The sequence below is a fragment of the Urocampus carinirostris genome, chromosome 18 (assembly GCF_059441175.1).
Source record: "Urocampus carinirostris isolate Australia breed hairy pipefish chromosome 18, RoL_Ucar_1.0, whole genome shotgun sequence".
NCBI lineage: Eukaryota > Metazoa > Chordata > Actinopteri > Syngnathiformes > Syngnathidae > Urocampus > Urocampus carinirostris.
This window is the reverse complement of record NC_142366.1, coordinates 15,299,728-15,325,143: the sequence shown is the minus strand read 5'-3', so window position 1 is coordinate 15,325,143 and position 25,416 is coordinate 15,299,728. Positions and strand designations below refer to the sequence as shown.

General features: G+C 39.3%; 1 protein-coding gene across 2 annotated transcripts in view; it reads right to left on the bottom strand.

Annotated features, from left to right (window-relative positions):
• reck (reversion-inducing-cysteine-rich protein with kazal motifs) overlaps positions 1-25,416 on the bottom strand; it is a 63,981-nt gene that overhangs the window by 6,377 nt on the left and 32,188 nt on the right. For both annotated transcript variants that reach the window (XM_088322218.1, XM_088322219.1), the window contains 10 exons: positions 24,316-24,489; positions 24,036-24,248; positions 22,914-23,050; positions 22,708-22,851; positions 21,202-21,390; positions 16,131-16,253; positions 11,469-11,640; positions 8,802-8,988; positions 5,579-5,789; positions 2,004-2,077 (listed from right to left, as the gene is read on the bottom strand). In XM_088322218.1, coding sequence (XP_088178344.1) covers positions 2,004-2,077; positions 5,579-5,789; positions 8,802-8,988; positions 11,469-11,640; positions 16,131-16,253; positions 21,202-21,390; positions 22,708-22,851; positions 22,914-23,050; positions 24,036-24,248; positions 24,316-24,489 — 1,624 coding nt within the window. The remainder of the gene's footprint in view (positions 1-2,003; positions 2,078-5,578; positions 5,790-8,801; positions 8,989-11,468; positions 11,641-16,130; positions 16,254-21,201; positions 21,391-22,707; positions 22,852-22,913; positions 23,051-24,035; positions 24,249-24,315; positions 24,490-25,416) is intronic.

Below are 25,416 nucleotides of genomic sequence, written 5' to 3'. Positions count from 1 at the left end.
TGACCAGTAGCAGCAAGATGGCGGTTAATAGCAGCTCAGTCCTGGTGAGACCCATGTTATGTAAGATGAATACAAATTTCTCAACCTTCTAGTATTTAAAATGCACATTTTAAAATGCACATTTATATAAGAATTCTTGTATTTTTCTCTTATTATTATTCAAATCAATATCTTTTTTTAACCATTAGAAGCAGCTAAACACAACACAAAGTTGCTTTAGATTTATGCGTATTCGATGTAGACTCACGCAAAATACTGTGATTTGCCAAAAACTATACAGAGCAGCAATCTAAACAAATCCACCATCTTCTTGTTTACATTTGCCACAAAAGGTTTAAGCTCAGAACTACGACAATCCAAATGGGATAGAACAGATATCTGACCTTCCCTGAATGAAACATATTTAAAAACTTGTCCAAAATCGTAATGAAAATTGTAGACAAAATTAGAATTTGATGCTTTGCAATACTTTAAAGCTTAGTAGAATACAGAATAGGGTTGGAAAATGTACACAATGCTGGTCTACTGGTGATCCCAAGAGCCAAGAAGAACCCCGCAGGTTTGAGAGTGTGATAATGTAATATTATCCTGTAGTCCAGGGGTCGGGAACCTTTTTGACTCAAAGAGCCATAAAAGCAAAAAATATTAATTTTATTTTGGGAAAGAGCCACACCATATATTATGAGACAAATTTACTAAATTGCTAAACCCGCGCCCCAGACAAAAGCTTAGTCTTCAGCACATTTATTTTTGATGATTTGATAAAAATTATGAAAAGAGAATAATGCCAGAGCCCCTGTCCCAAAATCAACAAACATACCACTTTAAACTTGTCTCTTTCTTGCAATTACTCAAGATCGGTTAAACTCCTTTTGACCCTTTTTTTCATATATATTGGTTTCAAAACCAGATGCAAGCAGTTATTGTGTAAAAACGTCACAACATTCTGCAAATATGGAGCCTGATGAGCTCACTTTTGGCGCAGACAACGTAGGGCGAGAGATGGGAGGGAGTGCTTGCACTTTTTGCATAGCTCCACCCATCCTTCCCACTCACCCAATCAAATGACTAAGTTCTCTTCCGGTGTTTTGGCGTATTTACAGTTCTGTGGATTCATCATAAGGTATCTGAACACTGAACACAGATTATATAGTGAACTTTTATATAAAGGATTCTTTAGCGTTGTACAACCAAAACGAGTTTTTTTTCCCCCTTTTTTTGTGTGACACCTTGACTGTAAATTGTAGTGAAAAACGTGCCCTATATATACTGCAAAGTAATATCATGTTATTTAGCTTTGAATTGGCTTTGCGTGTATCAGAATAGGATAGACAACTCAAGTTTTAAACAAGATGGAGAAATTTTGCATGCAATCAAATTTGTCTCTGAGCCACAGATACTCATAGAAAGAGCCATATATGGCTCGCGAGCCATAGGTTCCCGACCCCTGCTGTAGTCTGTACAGCCCTTTGAGACTCCTTGTGATTAGGGGCTATACAAATAAACAGGGTTGGTTAGGGTTACTTTAACTGGATTACTTTCAATTACTTTTGGATTACTCCAGTACCAAATATGCTAATAAAAGACAAAAGAAACTAAATATGAATAAAAATATGACTCATAACACGTGGTAAGCTTTCTCTCCTGGCTTTGATCTCTTTGATCTCCGGCAAAACTAACATAAAATGCGACAAAAACAAAATGAAAAGAAATCCAAACAGCTTGCCAACATCATTTTTGCCGTTCCATGTATTCCGTTACGCCCCAAGCCTGCACAAAATGTAGTCATTTTATTCATATTTAGTTTCTTTTGTCTTTTATTAGCATATTTGGTATTGGAGTAATCCAAAAGTAATTGAAAGTAATCCAGTTAAAGTAACCCTACCCAACCCTGCAAATAAACATGACTTGACTTGATAACCACTCAAAAATAAATTTGTAAAGTTGCCACAAGAGGGCGATAAAATACTTAAATAAAAGAACTCGGATTCTTGCATTCCAACCTTAGAGAACGTGTTGATTTGTTCCTTGTTCCAGAGAATTTGCAGCATACTGGCACAGATTGGACAGCAGGCTCCTAAACACAAAAAGTTAAGGCCAGTTACTCTTACGTGATGTCCACAAACATTGCACATAATCAAATTTAGGAGAATTTTCCCTTAATTTGTCAATCGGATCTGTGACATAAATCTCTAAACAAGCGTGCAAAACTGTGAAAATAGTGTCTTGAGACTTATTCGGAATTTTTCTTGTTGCTGCCAAATGTAATTGCACTCATTTTCATTGCATTACTGTTATATTGCACTATTCATTCATTGACCTATTAAGAGAACTTAGGCCTGTTTCTAAGCACTACTTTGTAATTATTTTTGCCAATTTATGCTAACAATATTTCATCTTAATTTTCTCTTAAGTCTTTATTACATGCTTACCCAAGAGTGCAATGTCTAATCTTGATGTATACTATATATCACAACTTGGATATCGATGACAATAAAGATTTAATTCAATTCAATATAACATACCATTCAACGTCATTCAATTACTGCCCTTATTATGATTGCAATTCCCCTTATTAAGCTATAATAAATCTTGCAAACACAACACGGCACCTATTTACTCACAGCAAGACAGACTATGTAGAATACCGTGACAATATATCTACAATGACGTTGTCGTCTGCTATCAGTGACCGAGAAATTTCCACGCCAGACAAAATCGGTCTAACAAGTACAATTTTTTTTAAATGTCCGGTACAAAAATTGGTATAAGGTGTACAAAGTTTGAAACACCGTATTTTCCGCACTATAAGGCCCACCGAAAAGCCTTTATTTTTTTTCAAAAGCTGACCATGCGCCCTATAATACAGTGCGCCTTATATATGGATCAATATTAAGTCGCAAAGTCTTGCAACTAAGGCAAGCAGCCGCCGACTAGATTTTCCCCCGAAGGCGAAGTAGTCCGCGGTGTATGCTGGGATTTATATACCGGCGTTTCATTTCCTAACCAATGTGTCAGTCATCATGTGAATCAGTCACTATTGGCTGAAGTTATTCGGAGGGAAAGGGGGCGGATCCTTTTTATCATTTACAGGCTCGCATAGGCCAAAGGGGCAAAACAAAGCCTGCAATTGGCCGGAAAAGATGAACGTGAATCACACGTTGGGTTGCACTACGGCATAGAGAAAACATTTTTTTACTATTCTGTATTTGTAAACATTTTACTCTCCTGGATTTACTACACTCACGGTTGTAAGAAGACCATGGTTACGTATCATTATTGAACGTGATGGCTGCAAGAGAACTTAGGTGAGCTATGCGGCCTTATATTTTCCCGGTATCTTGTTTTAGAACGATCTTGATGTTTCTGTGAGGAGTCTATTTTTAAACTAAATTCAAATTGAAAATGTTTATTGTCATATGCACAGTAAAGAACCCCGTTTCCCTGCACAATAAAATTCTTACTTTGATGTCCACACAGTTGCCAGCAAAAAATAAAATGGAAACTAAGAAATGTTTGGCATTTCTTGAATCCCAAGACTTTAACCTTCCGAATGATATTTGGAACGATGCATTTGAGTGATTGGTGACATCGTACAGACACTGTTTCCGTACATGGCTGAGACGTATTTGCTTCTTTGCAAGCTTTCGGAATGTTAAGGGGGTAATAAGTTGGACTGAACTATCTGACTGTTTTGTCGACGTTCCCATTGTAGCGCCTTATTATCCGGTGCGCCTTATGTATGGAAAATATAGGACCAAAAACTATTTTTTGGGGGTGCGCCCTATAACCCGGTGCGCCTTATAGTGCGGAAAATACGGTAATCAAGAAAAGTATCAAATACGGGGAACACAAATAAGTCGACAGGTATGAAATCAGTGTGCTTATTTAAGTTTGTTGATTGTTTTACATACAAATTAAATAGTTTAAGTAGCAAAATTTAGTAGGGATCTGCATTTAATCAGGTGGAGAAAAAAATGAGCCCTTATGAGTTTCCTTAAATAACGGACCCCCCCAAAAGTGCTGAAATGATTGTTAGTGATGAAAAAACATTTTGATAAAAACAGCTTTTAGTTAAGGGATATATTTCAAGAAGAACTCGAAAGTTTTAAAAATTATTTTAAAATATATTTGATGTTCTTCAATGTCTAAACAATCCTTCCCATAAACATAAGGGCACTTTGCTTGCAAAATAACATTTTATTCCAAGAACACTGAATTTATGCATGAAAAATACATAAAATTTGCAAGAACTTTTTAGCCCCCGATTTTTTGGGTGACGTGATCACATGATTCGGGTTTTCATGGCGATCGTGGACGCGCATGAAACGTCTTCCCTCTCTGCCCCAACGATGAGGAAAGGACTTTGTCTTCTCTTTTAGAAACAATAAATATTAAGTGTTAAATTTTATGTACTTATATATTCGTTTTTAATCACCAAACTGCAGTACATGGCACATGAGTCTAATTTAAAACATGTACTGTTAACATAAAATATGTACTGTTTACCTTAAAATACGTACTATTTACCTTTAAATACCTATTGTTTACCTTAATATAAATATTGTTCATTTTAAAATACATACAGTGTACTGTTGTAGGGATTTTTCTAGCTTTCATTTTGAAAATCGTTAGGATTGAAACAAATTATTCTTTACAATCAGTAAACAAATTCGCCTCTAAGTGTTGCTTGTGCTCCAACATAAATCTTATTTTCTCTGAAGGATGCTAGAATTTCCTGCACTGATAAAAAATGAAATTACATTATTTCTTTGAGCTGTTTGAGTTTTGATATGAATTACTGATCCCAAGAAAATTGAATCAATGAACCAGGCTGATGGAAATAACACACACAATTTTTAACAGAGAATTAATGATAGGAATAAAAAAAAAGGGGGGGGGGGGGGGTGTGCACCAGAGATTATAGGAGTTTTTCGACTACTGAAAGTAGCACAAACGCAAGTTTCCCGCTATGATGCTAGTCGATTTAGGGAGATTCCCTTGTGCAGATATCTGAGACCACCAGTATCGGATGACGGTGTTTAAAGTTGCAAAAAAGCCAAAAAAGCGAGAAATTTGCTTGAAATGTTTTTACTTGAGAATGCCCATCCAATCGACATAATTACGTAGGGTGACAACATTATTTTATCAATACATTGTCTTGGATATTTTAATTACATTCAAAACTTCATGTTATCAGATTTCATTATGGTGAATTGGTACGTTCTGGAACTGTCCAAAAGACAGTTCCATCCATTCAAAAGTGAGCCACCCGAAGCAAAAAAAGCGGAAGTCATTTTTCTGCTGGGCTTTTTTACTCTATACTGTTTATCTTAAAATCTGTTTTCTATTTGGTTTCTCTCTTTCTCCCTCTTTCTCTTTCTCTCTACGTAAGTTGGTTTTAATGGGGAAAAATAAATAAATAAATAAATAAATTAATGAAAAAAAGGTCGGATACTACTTTTTGGATTTTCATTTTTTGGAGTCGGTTGTAGTCTATATTAACCACGAAAACCGAAGGATCTCTGTATGGCACCCTTCGGATCTTTTAAATAGAGAAAGAACTGGAGGATCTCACCTGGCGGCTTGACAGGACTGCAGCCCGGAGGAGACAAACGTGGACAGGAAACAAGACTGCAGGCAGAGTCAGCCGCCGCAACGGACAAAGCCCCCACGGCTTGACAGGGCCCCTCGTAATCGAGGGCCACGCGGTCCGAGTAGGCCTCGCACACAGTGTTGTAGGTCTCACCGTTGTGGCCGCAAACTTGCTGACGCCTGTCGCAGTAGTCCTAAAAACACATTTAAAATAAAAATTCATAAAAAAGAAAAGTATTCTAGTTTCAGGATTGTATTTTTTACCAAATATTACTCATTATCAAACTTGACCAATGGAGGAAAATGTAAGACTACCCTGAGGCTGCTTTGCTCTGTCAAAACCTGGACTGCTTCTTGTTAAATCCAATTTTTGAGGGATGCTTTGCCCCTAAAAAAATAATTTTTTGGGAGGTTTTAATAAAGAAAAAAAGGATGTGATAATTCACTTTGTTTTTTTTTTTTGAACTAACATCCATTTTTGGTAGAATTGTTTTAGAGAAATTGATCCCACAGAACAAAACAAGACACAAGATCATTTTACAAAGATGTCACGGTTGCCCATGGCGCCCAATGGGCCCCGCCTCTTTGGTGCCAGCTGTGGCTCGTTGACTCCCTCCTATTTAAGCTCAGTGCTCTCACTCATCCTTTGTCAGTCCGTCAACGAGCCTCTGCACCCGCAAGATGTGGGTTTTGACTCTGTCCAGTTTCTTGCTTGTGTTTCCTGTCTGGTATTGTTCCAGTCCATTTTGTCCTGTTTAATATCGATCTCCAGTTCTGTTCCCGGCTATTTTGTTCTGTTTGTTATCGATCTCCAGTAGCGTGCTCGTCTGGTTTGTCCTCTTCAATTTCAATCTCCAGTGTCTGGTATTGTTTCCGTCTATCTCGTCCTGCTTGTTATCGGACTGCGGTCTCCAGTGCCTGATATCAATCTTGTCTGCCCCGTCCTGTCCGGTATCGGCCCCATCTGTCAGATGTCTGCTCGTGCAATTGTTAGCGATCTCGTCGGCCTCCTGTCATTCCACGCCAGACTGCTGCCTTACTTCTTCCGCCCAATGATCGGTGAATCACTGGCGTTTTGTGTTAACGTGCATGACTGCCCCATTTCCCGTAAAATAAAGCTCGTGTGAGAAACGTCACGCATCTGGGTCCTCCTCCTGTTACGGTTCTTGACAAAAGAACAATTTGGGGGGGATTGCAAAAAAGGAAGAGGAAGTTTTTGGAAGGAACTCTTTAAGACAATAACACATTTTTATTTAAAATAAAACGACCCATTATTTGTGGAATGGTTATGGACCAATAGACCCAATTTTTGGGGTTGTTTTCAACAAAAATAGTTATTGAGGTGTTTGTGTACAATACCACACATTTCTTGATGGGTTTTAAATAAATACATCACGTATTTTTTCTTAGGGTTTGATTTTGAATGACACAATTTTGTTATTTCAAACCAAATGACCCACTTTTGGGGTCATTATTTTGGACAAAATTACCCCCATTTGGGAGTTGTTTTTTTACCAAAATGATGTATTTATAGGAGGGAGTCCCTTGTGTACACTTTTACCCAATTTTTTGGGGTGGTCGTAAACAATCGAAACATTCTGTTTGTGTTCAATTCTAAATGGCTAAATTTGGTTCAAACAAAATGAAAAAAATTTCGTGTGACAATTTTTGTGGTTGTTTTTGACGAAATGACGAGGTTTGGGGGCGGTTATGGACAACACCACCCACATTTTGTACAATAGCACACAATCTTTTGTGTAGTATTTTAAAAAATCGGCGTTCATGTTTTTTTTGCGGTTATTTGAAACAAAATTATCATTTTTTGTGGAATTGTTTTATCCATCCTTCCATCTAATCATCCATACACCAATGTGGGTGTATACAGAGACCCCTCTCTAATTCACGCTTCGGTTGTTGCTGGTTCGTTCCTTTGCGGATTTTGAATTGAATTGTCTTTATTGTCATTGATATCAACGTATCATGCATTGTGTTCTGACAGACAGCAGACAGTGGGGACAGATTAGGGAGGGCGCTCTGTGTTGGGCGGGTGTGACTGTGTGTGACTGTGATAGGCTGGTGCATAATGTCGGTCAAACAGCGGGCGGGTGCAAGAGGGACTGCCTTACATAAAAAGCTGCAGCATATTGCCAAATAGCTAGTTATAGCGGCTTGTTACATTGAAAAGAAATTTGTCAATTAAATCGGATTCTATAGTCAGAAGATCGCAAATAAATGGTGATCACCAGCGGGTGCTCTGTGGATTATTATCTGGTTTGAGAAACCACTGAGACAGCCTATGGGAGAAGTTATGGGAGTGGTGAGACTGGTCCAGCCTCCTGCTATGGCTTAGCTACGTTCACAAGCTAACCACGCCTGTTTTTTAGTAACGCTAGATCCATTATCCAGGAAATGGATGAATTGGAGCTATACCTCATTGGATACAGCTACATTCGGGAATCATTGTGAAGATCAGGCTCAATTCGAGGACACCTGATGCTAGCGCGCAGCTACCCAGCTGCCCTCTGAATTGCTTTCTTAGACTGAAAGAAGAAGCCCCCCAATCTATTTTTAATTTTGTACAATGACTATTAAACCATTCATTTAACTTCAATTATGTATTGTGTGTTATTATTTGTGGAACTACAGTAATTTTGTTACACTCTTATACTCTCAGTTGGATATGACGTCATCGCGAGGTAAGTTTGCCCCTTAGGGCTTTTATGAGAGTGTGACACTACTTCAGGACATTTCACTTTTCGACAATGTTTCTGGTACCCCTTAACCGCGAAGACTGAGGAATTTCTGTACTACCATCCCAAAAAATATTTTAAAACAAATACATTTTCTTGGGGGCAGCACGGCAGCGCAGTGACATGCATTTCAGGTGGATTGGCTGGTCTAAATTGTCCATAGGTGTGTATGAGCGAGCGAGTTGTCTGTCCCTATGTGCCCTGCTATTGGCTGGCAACCAGTTCAGGGTGTCCCCTGCCCACTGCCCGATGATTGCTGGGATGGGCTCCGGCACCCCCGCGACCCTACTGAGGATAAGCGGTGCAGATAATGAGATGAGATGAGACATTTTCTAGTGTTTCATTCCAAATGACCCACATTTATATATTCAAACACAATGACCCATTATTTCCGAGGTCTCACAAACCCCCCAAAAACCTTGTAAATCTAAGTCAGGACTGTGATTGTTTACTCACCTGGCAGTGGCCCGTGTAGGCAAGGGTTTTCCCGGCCTGCTGCAGTTGGCACAAATTGGCGTGTATAAGCCCGTCGGTATCACAAGCAGGCTCTACGCTGTTGTCGCAAGTCAACTGCCGGCTGACACATTCGTATTGCAGGCAGTCCGATGAGTCGCTCAGGCAAACTCGATATTTTGGGATGCACCTGCAAAGAGCGTAGCAGGTGAATTAGACGCCTATAGCCGTCAATGGCAGTTAAACTGTTAACAGCAGGGAGCCGTTCCGTTTTTTTTACACGCAGTGTAAAATCTCAGAAGTGCTTAGGTCAGCTATTGCTTGTGTACTTGCATGTTTGTGAGTTTTTTCAATCCAATCTAAGCAATCACGCAATAATGACCGCAAGCATGCTGCTTTGATCGTTGTGCCAGGAAAAAGAATTTAAGGTTTTTTCTCAGGCATCTCACACATCAAGGGGTGTAAATGAAATGGTAAACCAGCATGAGCGGGTCTGAGTTTGTTTGTTTGCGAGGATGTTTTTCCAGACCACATTGATGAAAAGGTCCTCAGCTATGCACAGTGTTGACATCCAGGAGATCATGTTTTAAAATGTTGTTCATTATCTTTGTATTTTTTATCGTAATACTTTTTTAAATCATAGTCTGCCTGATTTGCGTGCTTGAGTGTTCACATGTGGCTTATAGGCTCTCAAATGGCTGAACCAATTTTCTTGGAAACTTACACAGTAGTACTTTAGGCCTCTGGGAGAGTCTTTAGCTAGGTTTTGTGTCAATCACCCCCAATAAATGCCCAAAAACTCGATAAACATCTGCTTTCATGTACAAGTGGCTACGGATCTGCATGCCGTCATACTGCTCTTTGGCATTCCCTAGTGGCTCCCTGCCATTCAACAAACCACCCCGGGCAAGGCCAAGCCCGGCAACAGGGGCCGTTATGCTTGTAATAATAATCATCTCCAGTTTTTTGTTAGTGTTGTACTTGCCGAAGACACAACAAAGAAAATGGTGCCCCTACGACCTACCAGCATAAAAATGGTAAAAGTAGGAACAGGCCTGTCTCAAATACAGTCCAAACCCCATCCCAAACCTCAAGAAAGATAGAAAAAAGAAGGGTTTATTCAAGCGCATCTAAGGAATTGACATACTTGATGATTGAGCTGACTGAGGCTGCAATCATAACTTTAACCTAGGAGATGGCAACCAAGAGTCACAAAGATTCAAATTCTGGACATCATTTTTAAATCATGTAATTCATTTTTCTTTATATTAAAAGTACAAGTGTTATTGGTACTTTTATCTCCATCCACTACCCAATGATTGAGAACCTATTTTGGTATCAATCTGAAAAAAGAGGTATGGATAGAGGTATGATCGGGCCTAAAATATCTAGCCCAACACGACCTGCACTATAAAAGCCTGAACCCGACTGATAAACTCGATTTAACAGACTGGGCCTGAAGTAAACCCAAAGCTGCCTCTTTTGGCTCAAGTACGCACGGCGCCGAAATGCAGCGCAGTGCAACTTCGTGTTTACTTTGGGCTCGGTCCCTCAAATTAAGTGTGCACCGAAATACGAGCGGCCCCGAAACTCAGCACCGCAGTGCACATTTTGGCCCCTTAGCGCTCACCTCAGCGCCAAACTACAGGTGGCGCTGTGGTGCAGCATCGATGTCTGTTACTTGAGTAAAACTACAGTTACTTCACAAAAATATCACTCAAGTAGAAGTTAAAAGTAGTCATCCAAATAATTGGGTTCTCTTAACGGGCACCATTTCCTGTGGTGTGTTTTGGGCAAGTACAGCCTAGTGGTGCCCATCCCTCTCCCGTCCAACAAATGTTTCCACACCGTCTGAAACCTGGGACCTTTCGCGTGTTAGTCAAATGTGCTAACAACTGCGTTACAGAAATACACAGTAATACTAGTTGTCTAGTTTTTTGTTGACAATATCTGTGTATTAGTTATTATTACAACATCCATTGCAGCCTGGTCATCCTGGAAGTTGAGGTTTTTGAGTTTTTCCTTGCCCTCATGTAGGTTTTAGACCAGGGGATGGTGTCATAATAGTCTATAATAATAGTCTGTGGTTTGCAATAACCTGTGCAGCCCTTTGAGACTCTTTGTGATTAAGGGCTATACAAATAAAAATGACTTGACCTGACTAGTCGGATCCCTTAACCACATGGGTGGTGGGGGCACCATTTCCTGTGGTGTGTCTTGGGCAAGTAAAGCCTGGTGGTGCCCATCCCTCTCCCGGCCAACAAATGTTTCCACACAGTCTCGAATCAGGGACCTTGAGTAAAAGTATGTGCATGCTGTGCAGATCCTCCACGAAGAAAATTAAAAAACGACGAGAGAGAAGCCCGACTTAATGATTTACATTTTGTGCCCAAACCTGGCTTGAATTTCGGGGCGGGTTCAGGTCCAGACCCAAGATCTTACTTCTACCCGAAAACAACACATAGTAAAAATATCAACTTCAGAAAAGGAATGTCTTGGATCAAAATATGCCACCGACCTTTCCCACATAAAACATGAAAAATATCGAGCGGAAAATACCATCGATGTCTAAATAACAGGTTAGTCTCCAACTGTGAGGTTCAGTCAATTTGTCAATGTCATACGTTTCTGTTTATTTTTTTGCTCAGAATAGACTTCAAGTGCACCAACCTCTGATTCCTCTGGCAGGGTTTGCCGGCGCAGGGATTAGTGGAACGGCACTGGCCAAACGCAAACTGATGGTCCATGAAACCCACACAGCGAGCCACACAAGCGCTCGGGTACGTGCGCCCGTTGGACGCGCACACCGGGACGAAGTGGTCCGGGCAGTTGCACGGCAGACCTACAGAAAAATGGGAGTTAGCCTGAAACGCAATAGGCGGTTGGCTAGCTGGGTCACGACCAGTGTTACAAAGGAATGCGTTACTGGAACACAATCACGTTACTCTGCCACTTTTCAGAAGCACAACACTAATTACAATACATCCTGTTCATTAATGGTTCCTTCTCCACTAAAGTAGTACGCAGACGCGTAATTTCTCCCTACTGATGTTCTGATAGTCGTCCTACCGTATATTTTCGCATTGAAACTGTATTTACAACTCTAAAATAAAATACTGAAAACAGGGGTCAGGTCGAATTAAAGATCACCAATTATCGGGCAGGGCAATTAGCGGCACCGATATTTGGGAATTTGTCGGACATCGGTATCGTCATTTTTTTAATTTAGGCTCAGATACAGCCGAGCATTTCCCTCCCTCTCTCCTGCCTTCTGTCTCACAAGCTTCTGATTGGATAAGCGACCGGAGGCAGAGCTACTGAAGCAGGAAGAATAACTTTAGAGCAGAGTAAACAGAGGCAGCTCTGCGAACTCCTGAGTCTCGGCATGCCTGGGAGTCAAGACTGCTGAAAAAAAATTGATATTTTAAAAAGATTGTTGTAGAGAAAAGCGTGCGTGTGATTAGGAGATTGCATAAAAAGTGTAGTTAACTTGTTTTAGGGAATCATGTTCAGGTGGAGACTTAGAAATTAGCTCTTATCATAACATTAGTAGTCAATCAAGTGTGTGTTTGTTGTTGAGCGAAAGCACAAAAGGCACGCTAAAGTGGAAGGCTGAGTGATTAGTTGTTGCCATGGTTAAACAATCGGACATTTTATTGTAAAAAAATGCATCAAGTTTTTATGTAGCTCTATACGAGTTGTTGCAAGGCCTAATTTTATTTCCTGCACTGTTAGTTTTTGCTCATGTTAGTTGTGTTGAAATTCTAATTTATTTAATTAAATTAGATTAGATTCAACTTTATTGTTATTGCACAAGCCACAGATTCAAGGCAACAAAATGCAGTTAGCATCAAACAAGAAGTGCATAGCAGCGTATGAATATCAAATATAATGTAAAAGGTTTCAGAGAGCTATTAAAGTTTTATTTGAATTATTTATTTCTTTTTGCATTATTAAAAATGTCTTAAGCCAATTCACAAGCATTTACAGCAAATGAATGTCGGCTCCAATTGTCGGTTATCAGCCTTTTCTTAATACTAATCATCTGTAAGGTATTGGCCCTAGAAAACCCGTATCGGTCGATCCATAGTTTAAATAAGCATATTTGTCACACCAGTAACAATGTTATGCAGCACGTGGGGAGTGTGCGTGGTTTATACAGGAACAAAAATAAATAAATGGAGTAAACTCGAGCATAGAATTTATGGTAAAAGTGTGCTGAATTATGGTCATTTTATTTGTAAAATTAATTTTGCAATACAACATGCCTGTAAAAAAACAGAACGTAGTGAACAGTATCTAGAAATAGAGAAGAAAATCTGAGAGTGGTTTGAAACCCAGACACAAAATAGCTATACAGTGGAACCTCGCTAGTTCGTGGTTCCACTTTTGCGGGTTCAGAGCTTCGCGGGTCTAAAAAATATACCTTACCTTCTCAATAAAGGCATTTATTGACTTGAGCAAACGCGAACTTATGTCAACTGAGGACACGGTTTGGACACTCTTATTGTGAAGGGGAGGGGGAGGCCCTGACACAACGCTTAGTCATGGTGAGTTAGTGCCTCGCTCACCCCCCCTCCTTCAACTCCTCTCACCTTACCCCCTTCTTCTGTGGTCCCCCCTCCTTCAACTCCTCCCACCACACCCCCTTCTTCTGTGGCGCCGTTTATCATGGAGGAACTTGGCGACGCAACGTAAGTATATTCTCTTCTGTCACATTTCATCTCAAGTTTGACTTTACTATACCAAAAGCGAGCGGTTTTTTGTACTACCTAAACACGGCTAATTGTGCTTGGTTTCGTGTATTTGTTGTAAAAGCCGTTTGATGCCGCTAGTTAAAGTATGTTGTTATGGTCAGAAGGTAGCTCTCTCACTTTCATTAAAATGAACACAGAGCATTTTTTTAACTGTTGTTTTCCAAAACACTTCACAAACACTCATCAAATATCACATTTTCACTGTTTTTATTTTCAATATGTAACTGGTAGTGTTAACAAGCGAAATAAGCTGCGATGGCTGCATGTGGTTGAGAGCGGTTAATACAATCATACTGAATGGTTCGTAGTGGTTTCGCCGCAGTCCTATTCCGTGTAAATTGATTATGTAAGACATGGCCACACTTGTGGGTCATGTTTTGGTACATTCAGTTCTAGTGTGAAGAGTTCTGGATGAGTCACCCAAAAAGTCCTTGCCATCATGCCAGCGATCACTTCGGTTTAATGGCGGGGCGGTATACTGTATACCTGTATACGTTTTTTAAGCATTTTTGAAGGGGCGCCGCTACTTCGTGGATTTTCAGTTTTCGCGGGTGGTCTCGGTCCCCATTAACCGCGATAACCGAGGGATTACTGTAGAGTGTCTCGACTAAGTGTTCCTTTGCAAGATAGCACAGGCTAAAAATATGAAGTATCCAACGCTTTCACATGTTGGTTTACATGTTTTTTACCCATTCCTTTCTTTATGAGCCTATATTAAAGCAGTTTTAAGGGGTCGGTTTCATTGTGAGTATATACGGAAATCTGTAACCAAATAGTTACTTTCAGAGTAACGCAATATATTTGGGTGTCAGTAATAATCTGGGGAGGCAACAAAATTACCTTTTAAATGAAGTAACCCGTAACTGTAACTAATTACTGTCTTTCAGCAATGTCTGAAATAACGTCTGTCCGGAACCCCGTGGCGTGCATCTTTTACGTCGGGCGTACAACTTCCAAAACGTCTCCGCCCGGGTGGCAGACAACTTTTCAAAATAAATAAATAAATAAATAAACAAAATTTGTTTTTTTTTCAAAACGAACGTTTGCTTTATCTTTATTCCGATTTCGAAATCTTCGTTCGGTTTGGAAATTTCTGAATTTCGGTTCGTTTGGCAATTTGCCTCCTCGGCAGCCAATCAGAAGCCTGCATCGAATGACTTTGTGCTTCCTGACTTTCCCGAGCGTGATAAGGTCGCGCATTAGCATATCGTTTTCCAAAGTAGACGAGAACAAATAGAACACGAGAAAAATCGATAAGTGGTTAGGAATAAAGCCAAAACCTGAGCCCCAGAAGAAAGGATTGAAAAGAAGCTAACAAAATTGATGACGCTACAAAACGTAAACGTACATTAAAAGCACCGTGGAAAGATGAGTTCAGGTGGCTTGTAGCAGACGACGCAACGCAAACATTGCATGAATGAAACCCAAATTCATTCAATACATGGACTGAGCAATTAGGGAAAAAACACTGGACCGTGTGTACAGTAAGATCAAATATCTAGTTGGATCGGGCCATCTCTGTCTGTCCCTCACCCCCTCATACACCCCTTCCGGAGGAAAACAAAGCCTATACAATCAAGGACAGTACAAACATCTTCTTTGTTCCTTTATCTCTTTGTTTTCTTTATCCTCACTGTAAAATGTGGAACTGGAGTGCCACGTCCAATTTCGTTGTCACAATATATTCAACCCATGTTGTAACAATTACAATAAAGGTATATTCTATTCTATTCCTATTCTAAGATGAGTAAATACAGGTACATACTGATGGAAGATGGAAAACAGCAACGTCATATACATGCAATAAATGTTATAAGTAGATTTACAATAAACTTAATTTTAAAGAGTTGTTCTGTTATATATTCTGATTATCAATCCTTAATACTTTGTAACAATGTTTTTTTTTTTTTTTTTTGCGATTAGTCGTCTTTTTGTGTTTCAAGTTGTGAAAAATGGGGCAGGCAAGTTTATGGCCAGCCAGCCAACTTTTCTGAGTTGTTTGCCCTGGTGTTCGGCAACTTTTTGTCTTGAGTAGACACTGCTTTCAGTAACTCGCCCAACACTGGACGGGAGTTAGCCTTAAACGCAATTAGCGGTTGGCTAACTGGGTTGCAACTGACATTTAAGGTTAGAAACTCGCGCATGTGACGGCATTGGTGTCCCGAAAAACACCAACGTTAGCTAAACGTCGTGTGGCTAGCAACCGGGCCAGGTTCCAAACGCTATAGAAAATGGAGGGATAATGTAACAACAATGGGCGGTTTTTGAGGTCACTGCCATTCTAAATTTATGCAAAGGCAAAATGTTATCTTAGCTGTCTGAATAGATCATTTCAAGCCAGGTTTGGTTTGTTTTCCCAGATGTAAGTGTATTTACAGAACGAGGGATACTGTTGACCACAACAGGGTTGGAAAGAAGGCAAATATTTTTAGGGGTGATTTTAGACGGACTAAAACAAAATATCAAGCGATTCTGAAAAATGATGACAGAAAAATGTAACGGGTGAGATAGCGACAACACATATAGAACATGAGGCAGAAATAAACATTCAGACAGCATTATATAGAAAACACACCAGTGAAATGCAGACGGTCTTCATCTGAGGTCTGAATGTTGAGACATTCCCTGTCGGAGCAAATGGGGAGGCCGGCAAAGCAGTAGCAGGTATCACAATCCAACTGATAAGATACCCCGTGATCTGGTGAAGGCAACAAAAAAAAGAAAAAAAACATAAGATAACTTAACTACACTCACAATAAAAGAGTACAGTATTTTCCGCACTATAAGGCGCACCTAAAAGCCTTTATTTTTTTCAAAAGCTGACCATGCGCCTTATAATACAGTGCGCCTTATATATGGATCAATATTAAGTCGCAAAGTCTTGCAACTAAGGCAAGCAGCCGCCGACTCGATTTTCCCCCGAAGGTGAAGTCGTCTGCAGTGTATGCTGGGATTTTTATACTGGCGTTTCATTTCCTAACCAATATGTCAATCATCATTTGAATCAGTCCCTATTGGCTAAAGTTATTCGGAGGTAAAGGGGGCGGATCCTTTTTATCATTTGGCTCGCATAGGCTAAAGGGGCGAAACAAAGCCTGCAATTGGCCGAAAAAGATGAATGTGAATCACACGTTGGGTTGCACTACGGCATAGAGAAAACATTTTTTACTATTCTGTATTTGTAAATATTTTACTCTCCTGGATTTACTACAATCACGGTTGTAAGAAGACCATGGTTAAGTATCATTATTGAAAGTGTTGGCTGCAAGAGAACTTAGGTGAGCTATGCGGCTTTATATTTTCCCTGTATCTTGTTTTAGAACGATCTTAATGTTTCTGTGAGGAGTCTAGTTTTAAACTAAATTCAAATTGAAAACGTTTATTGTCAAATGCACAGTAAAGAACCCCGTTTCCCTGCACAATAAAATTCTTACTTTGCTGTCCACACAGTTGCCAGCAAAAAATAAAATGGAAACTAAGAAATGTTTGGCATTTCTTGAATCCCAAGACTTTAACCTTCCGAATGATATTTGGAACGATGCATTTGAGTGATTGGTGACATCGTACAGACACTGTTTCCGTACATGTCTGAGACACGTATTTGCTTCTTTGCAAGCTTTCGGAATGTTAAGGGGGTAATAAGTTGGACTGAACTATCTGACTGTTGTCGACGTTCCCATTGCAGCGCCTTATAATCCGGTGCGCCTTATGTATGGAAAATATAGGACCAAAAACTAGTTTTGGGGGGTGCGCCCTATAACCCGGTGCGCCTTATAGTGCGGAAAATACGGTACCGTAATTTCTACATTATGAGAAGCACCGAATTATAAGGCGCACCCCCAATAAATAGTATTTTGTCTCCTTGGTAAAGCTTTTTGATGGCCACATTCAAGTGCTTTTCAAGCAATTCAAGGCCAATTTTTCAAATGTTCCAGTATCTTCAAAGGAAGATATCCAGCGCCAGTTAATTTTTTGTTGTTGTTGTTGATTTGATAACTAATATAAAGTCATTATCTTGCTGCTAGCACATATTGTGTGCTTTTATGAGCTGTTCTATGATTTTTTTGGTGTCAATGGGCTGCTATAGACTAATAGGAATTCTGCCATTCTGTTTCAACAATGCACGAGCAGCTTGGCTACGTCACATTACTAAATTTTGTGCAGGCTTGGGGAGTAACGGGATAAATGGAACGGCAAAAATGATGTCGGCAAGCTGTTTGGATTTCTTTTCATTTTGTTTCTGTCGCATTTTATGTTAGTTTTGCCGGAGATCAAAGAGATCAAAGCCAGGAGAGAAAGCTTACCACGTGTTGTGAGTCATAATTTTATTCATATTTAGTTTGTTTTGTCTTTTATTAGCATATTTGGTATTGGAGTAATCCAAAAGTAATTGAAAGTAATCAAGTTTAAGTAACCCTACCCAACCCTGGGCATACTTATATCTACTACATGCAGTATTCCGTGGTATATAAGGCACACAGGGTTATAAGGTGCACTTGAAAATCTGTGGCCAAACTGGGGTGTTTAGGTTCACCTTATAGTCTGTTATATTTTCTATGCTGAGAAAAGAACAGATCTGTAAGGGATATGATTAATTAAATTGTGTGCCTAAATTGACGATAATTTTTTTTTAGGTAAAACTTAATGGGTATGTTTATAAAAGAGGGGAATAGCCAAGTATTTGAAACAAATGGTAATACAGATGCTAACCTACTTACGACCATTCGACTTACGATAAACGGTACATACGAAAAACTGTAATGCTTCTTTCCGTCACTACCCGCGTGTCGTGGCACTGTGAGAGGTCACCCGGCATCCACTTCGAAGAAGAAATCCGCCTTCCTCTTCCTAGTTCGTGTGTAAACATACTACATGTACTCTATCTCTAGAGCGCTAAGAACTTTGACGTTTTTATTGTTTAATATCTCGTGCATCCATTCAATAGGGTTGGTGTAAAGTGTAAAGAACAGGTGAGAGCTTTCTTTTGAAATGAAAGTGGAATAAGAAAGACTGATGCGGTTGAGAAAATGGTTGGATCGCTTTTTTTCTAACACGGAGGAGGAGCTCTTGAAGCTTATCTTCCAAAAGTAAGTTACACTTATCTTTATTTATCTTTATAGAGCATATTATTTTATGAAATGTTTATTTTTTAGTACAACACATTACAGGTTACTTCTACAAGCCTTAAACATACTTATATAAACCTTAAACATACAAAATATAGCACTGAAGCAACTTACGAACAAATTCAACTTACGATCTTTCGGAACTTATTTCTTTCGTAAGCAGGGCAGCGTCTGTAATCCGATTGGAATGTTTGAAGCACAAACGACTTCATTATGGAAACAGACGTTTCCATTTTGAACTTTTTTACACTAAATAAAAGACGATTGTTTAACATTTTTGCCATAGTCACAGGAAATAAAAGAAAAATGACTTCGAAAAATCTAAACATTCAAATAAGGCTGCTTTTGCAAGTTAGTTAAGCGAGTTAACATTTATAATTCGTGTATGTATTACAAGAACAAACAACAAAGAAGAAAAAATTGCCGCATCGGATAAGACGAATTGGTTTACATGGACGAGATTTCAGTTCATGAAAGGACTTAATCACCCTTTTAAATTGTGTTACGAGAAAGCTGAAAGGAGGAAAATCAGATTTTGGTGCACATTAACATGGCCATCAAATAGAAAAATTAAGATAAAAAATCCGACTATTCCTTGCACGTGATCATACTGACTTTACTTACGATTGAGGGTGTGACATCAAAAGCAGTGAACTCAGATACAAGATATATATATATATTTAACGAAAACTTAAAACAATGGCTGGCAAGTTAAAGCAACATATAAAAACCACAAAAATCCCGCAACACACTGGTTTATTTTACCATGACAGATTTTTTTTTCTGCGACCCGTTTTCTGTTCCACTTCCCAACAATAAACACTCTTGTATTGGTTATTTCTGGAAATATGCAGAAAAGTCCGTGGCTTGGTTTGCAGAATTTGGCATTACACTGGCCAAACTTTTGACGTTAACTGGCTCAGTAAAATGAAGCTTTGATGTATATAGACGTCAATGGCGGTAAATGGGTAAAAAAAAGATGAAAAAAATAGAAATGAGAAAAAAAATACCGAAAATGGAACTTGGGGGAATAAAATCGTCAATGACGGGAAATTGTTAAAAAAATCATGGAAAAAAAGTACATCTAAAAAGGAACTTTCAATGGCATGAAGTCGTCAAAGACAGTAAACGGTAAAATAAAATTTTACATATATAGTCGTAAATGGCACTAAATGAGTCAATAAAAAAAACAATAAAATTGAATTCGACATATACTGTATAGTCGTAATAAAGTAACTATGAAAACTATTTAAAAAAAAGAGGACTTTCACATGCATAGTTTTTTGTCACGGTTGCCATGGCGCCCAATTGGCCCCGCCCGTGTGGCGCCAGCTGCAGCTTGTTGACAGATTGGCTTCCCCACTATTCAAATCCTGTCCTGTCAATCCCTAGTTGTCGGTCCGTCTGCGAAGCTGTTTATACACGGCAAGCCCTTTTTCGCCTGTCACGCTTTTTTTGCTCCTGTTTGTTTCCCGCTTCGATCTGTTTTGATCTCGACCACGTCTGCTCTCCCGTCCCGAATAACGATCAGTTTTTTATCTCGACCATGTCTACTTTCCTCTCCTGGCTTTCGAATTGTTTCCGATCCCGACCACGTTTTTGCTCTTCTATCCGGGTACTGACCCGTTTTTTTCCTTTCCCGAACCCGCCATCGCTCGCCGCGTTAAGAGCGACCTGCTTCCCGCGTCCAGCAATCCCCGGATCGTGGGCGCAACCCCCTCCCTTTCTTTTAATAAAACTTGTGAGAAACGTTACGCGAGTGGGTCCTGTTTCCTTTCTGGTCCTGACAGTTCTTAGTAAATGAGAAAATAATAAAGAATTGAACTCGGACAGATAAAGTAGTCAATAGCAGGAAATGCGTAAAAAAATAAGTAATTAAATATATAAAAATGGAAATTTTTAATGCCACTAAAAATAGAGTACAAGGAATATTAAGAAAAGTATGTTCTGTCATCAAAAAAAGTGAATGAGAAAAAGGTTGAATTTTATATATATATATATATATATATATATATATATACATACATACACTCATGTATATTCTTACATGTATATTGTTTGGCATATACAAATTGTAATTAATTGTGTACAACGCACATTTTTTTTTAACCCAAAAATAACTCAATGTTTGGGTGCGCGGTATACCCGAGATTTTGCCGTATTTTTGCAATGATTAATCAGTTGAAAAATATCGCTACCCACAATTGCAAAACAACAGGAATCGAGCCCAGTTCACAGAACTTGGATTCCTGAATCCTAACCACTGGACTGCCAATCATAGAGCAAGAAAGCATCAGACTTTATTGAATTTTCACGCCATTTTTGTGTCTTATTTGTGTCTGGTACTGAGTACAAAAAGTGTGATGATGGTCCAGTGGTTAGGATTTGGCAGACTAACCACCAATATCTGCGTTCAATTCCCAAAAAATGAAACTAAATTTTTTACCGATTTTTAATAAAGAAGTAGACGTTCGTGTTCTACTCAAATAAACACAGTATACATTTTTATACGTGACTTACTTATCTTCCTTCCTCCTACAATACAAGCCTTGTCGGTGTCCACACAAGGCATCGCCGCGCAGTTTTCCAAGCGCCCGCTGGCACCGCAAGTGCAGACCTCGTAACAGCCGGCTGGACTGCTGCGTGTCGGCACTTGTACGCGGGCATCTTGCTGCACCAGGAAATCCGACGCCTCGCCCAATTTGCAACCTTAAAGCAGACCACAAACTCAGCATTGACAGTAAAACACACTTAAAGGTGCTCCCTAAAATATTTTTTTCTCAATTAGGCACAGAACGTGTAGTGTTCCTCCCCACAAGTATGCAATTTTTTTGTAAAATATTACACGCGTTTGGGGACTCGAGAAATTTAGTCTAAAAGTTAACCCATCTGGCTTGTTTCCTCTAGATCTGTAGTGTCATCGAAGTCGCAAAACACTTTCAAAATGGCGAATCCACTTAACACAACATGTGAGGCCAGCTCTGAAACAGACCACTTTAATTGTGGGTGTTCGTTTGTGTCTTTCCCCATGTATCGCGGTTAATATAATTTCGTCCGCCCGTCCCCCTTTTAGCTTTGGTACTGCCGAAGGCTTTTCCTGTTTTGGTTGCTCCCGGTTGCCGCTGGTTGGCTGCCCACCCTGTTGTTTGGCCATCTAGCCTGGCGTTAGGGCTGGTTTTGCCTTGTCCCTAGGTGCATTTATCGCCATAGCTGTTACTGCTTTTTTGTTGTTGATTCCGGTTAGCCTGGCTGCTTATCACGTGTTTTTCGATCAGCTAGCCTGGCGCATTGCAGGTTTTGCAGTGTTCCATGTTTTTTTTCTATTCCTGGTCTGCTTGGCGTCTGTCACGATGGTTGTGGCTGCTTTTTGTTTTTGGTTCCCAGTCAGCCTGGCTGGTCACCACGTGTTTTTTGATTGTCTAGTCTGGTGTTGGGCCTGTTTTGCCATGTTCCATGGTTTGTTTATTCCCAATTGGCTTCATTTTTGTTACCATAGCTGTTGCCGCTTTTTGTTGATGGTTGAAGGTTACCCTGGCTGCTCACTGTTTTTGGTTGGCCAGCTTTGCGTTTTTCCTCTAAGGCTGCGTCTGCTTTCGGTGATCGGTCCCAGTTAGCCCCTGTTAGCTCTCCGTTTTTGCCAATTAGCCTATTTTTGGCTAATTGCCCTTTGTTGTATCATTACTGCATCTACCTGCGACATGAAGCCTAGGCATCCTCTGCAAATATTACCAAAACTTTGCTCAAAACATTCGTAATTTCTTTGATGCGAAAAACATTATGGCAAATGGCTTGCAAGGGTACTGGTGTTCCTCAGATGACGTCACTGCTTAGGGTGTCAAAGACAAGACATGCCATCTTTAAAGTGCATTATCTCAGAAAATGATAAAATACATAGATTTTATGCAAAGTTATGTACAATTTCCTCATATTTTGCATGTTTAAGATTTTAAGATTAACTCTCACGCAGATCACAAATTCAGCACTAACACTAAAAGGCGCTTAGCACTAGCATGAAGGAGCTCCTACCCGGCACGCAGAAGAACGGCTGGCAGTTGAGGTCATCAAGGCAACCCTTCCTGTTGACATGGCAAACGTGGTTGCTGGGGCAAGGGTTGGGGTTGCACGGGTGGATGACCTCATCCACAATCATGTTACCGAGAAAGCTTGGAGCTGTGAGAGGAGACAATCGCGCTAAATATAGGTCCATCATTGATTTTATTTCGTGAACTCACTGAGGTATCTGTGGAGCGGAATGCAGCGTTCGGGGTCATCAATGGGCGACAGGAGCTCGCATATCCTTTCGGGAGTCTGTCCCTCGTGGAAACGTTTTCTGTCCCCGCACTGGGTCAGGATTTCCACACAGTCTGACCTAAACCCGAGAGAGCATGGGGTCATTTCCACTGATTTCAGTTGGTAAAATTGATTTTTGAATAAGGCTTGAGAGTACAAACACACACGCGCACATAATTTTAATTCAGTGAGAATTCAGGATTTTTCAGATTGTTTTTGAGTTACTGTTAGACATTTATCATAAATACACGGCTTTATTGGTAAACATATTCTTATTTTGAACGATCCAATTCTCATTTTAATTATCAATTACTTTCATTTTTTTTTAAACAAAACAAATAGACTTTTTTCAGTGTAAGTTTGAGCAAGATCTGAATGGAGACAAAAATAAGTCAGTATTTATTTGATCTATTTTATAAAACTTTGCAAAAACGTGCAAAATCAATTGAGCTCGAAATTATTTTTTCTTATGGTTAAAATATAGTAAATATTATAAAAACTATATTATTAAATAGTAGATTCCTTTTATTATTCATTGTTTTCATTTCTGTTTTTTGAGAACAAGTAAATTATACATATAATTACTGTTAAATTATGATGCTAATAATAAAAAATCTATATACAAAAAAAGAAGAATTTTCAAATTATAAAAATAAAATAAATACAATAATAATTTTCTGGACTTAACAGGGAAGCTATTTATTTTTTAATCTATTTAAAAAATGTAAAATTATATTATAAAAAATAATATAGAAAAAAAAATTGAAAACGATAGAAATCTAAAACAAAAATAAATATTTTACTCGATATTTACTAGTTTACTGGACTTAATAGGAAATGTATTTATTTACATTTCAATTTATTAAAAAAACTGTAAAACTGTATTAAGAAAAACAATGACATAAACATAGAATTATTTAAAATAAATGCCAAATAAATTGTCCATTTGCCATCAAAAGTCAAGAGCAATAAAAATGAACATTTTACCGGATTACAAAAAATTAAAAGTAACATGACAACAAAGGACTAGTAAACAAAACAAAAAACCCCAAAGTTGGACTTACTTGCAAATTACGCTCCCTCTAGACTTGCTATGACAAGGCTTGATCTGCAGGGAACAAGCAACCGCCTTCCACATATCCGGCAGACACTTCCTGATGTCGAGCACAGGAATGTTCATAAATGGCATCTTGATTGTTCCATTGGACCACAGCTTGATGTCGTTCATAGCTCCCTGGTCCGACTGGATGTTGCAGCTGCGGAACAGCTCCGTTGGCCTTTACACAAAATATCACAAAACATGAGGATATCCGTTTATCTAATTCATCCAAAGAAAAGTCAGACCTATTGTTGAAGTTTGTGCAATACGATAGATCCTTGCAGCCCAATTGGCAGGGCTCCCTGACATCAGCCAGGCAGTTGATTAGTTCCGTCTCCACAGTGTTGTACTCGCAAAGCTGGTCAAAGTCTTGCCATGTCTGACTGCCCCAGTTGGTGCTGATTTCTTGACACATGCCCCTGACAAAGCAAAAAGATGTACATTCAAACAAAGGGAAGTATGGCAAGTCAAGTCAAGTTTATTTGTATGGCCCTTAATCACAAAGAGTCTCAAAGGGCTGCACAGACTATTGCAAACCACAGACTATTATTATACCATGACCTGATCTAAACCCTACATGAGAGCAAATAATACACAGATATTGTCAACATAAAATATAGGTTAATCATATGCTATAGAATAGAAATGTGTTTTAAGCTTAGATTTAAATATTTCCACTGAGGTTGCAGATCGAATCTCAGGGAGAAGAGCATTACGGCCCGAATGGAGAACGCTTTCGAAACTGCGGATCTCTTTTTGGCTCTCGGGATCACTAGTAGACCAGCATTTTCAGAGCGAAGGCTCCAGAGCGAAACATAGGGGCAAATTAAATATGAAAGATATGAGGGAGCAAGTCCATGCATGATTTTGTATACTACCAACAGAACCTTAAAATCACATCTTAAGCTAACAAGCCAATGCAGGTTAGCTAAAATCTGGGTCATGTGATCAAACTTTCTCGTCTTAGTTAAAAGCCTTGCTGCAGCATTTTGTACCAGCTGAAGGCTCTTGATTTTGGACTTTGGGAGACCGGAGAGTAGTGCATTACAGTAATCGAGACGGGAGGTAACAAACGTGTGAATTATAATCTCCGTATCCGACTGAGACAGCATAGGGCTAATTTTAACAATGTTGCAAAAATGGAAAAAAGCTGTTCTAGTAATATTCTTAACGTGTGTTTGAAAGGACATACTGGGGTCAAATATGACACCTAAATTTTTGACTGAGTCACTCTGGGTGATATTACATTTGTCAATGTTCAGAGCAGTTTTTGAGAAAAAGTCACGGCATTTAGATGGACCAATAACTACCATATGTGTTCTATCATTGTTCACACTGTAAAAAGA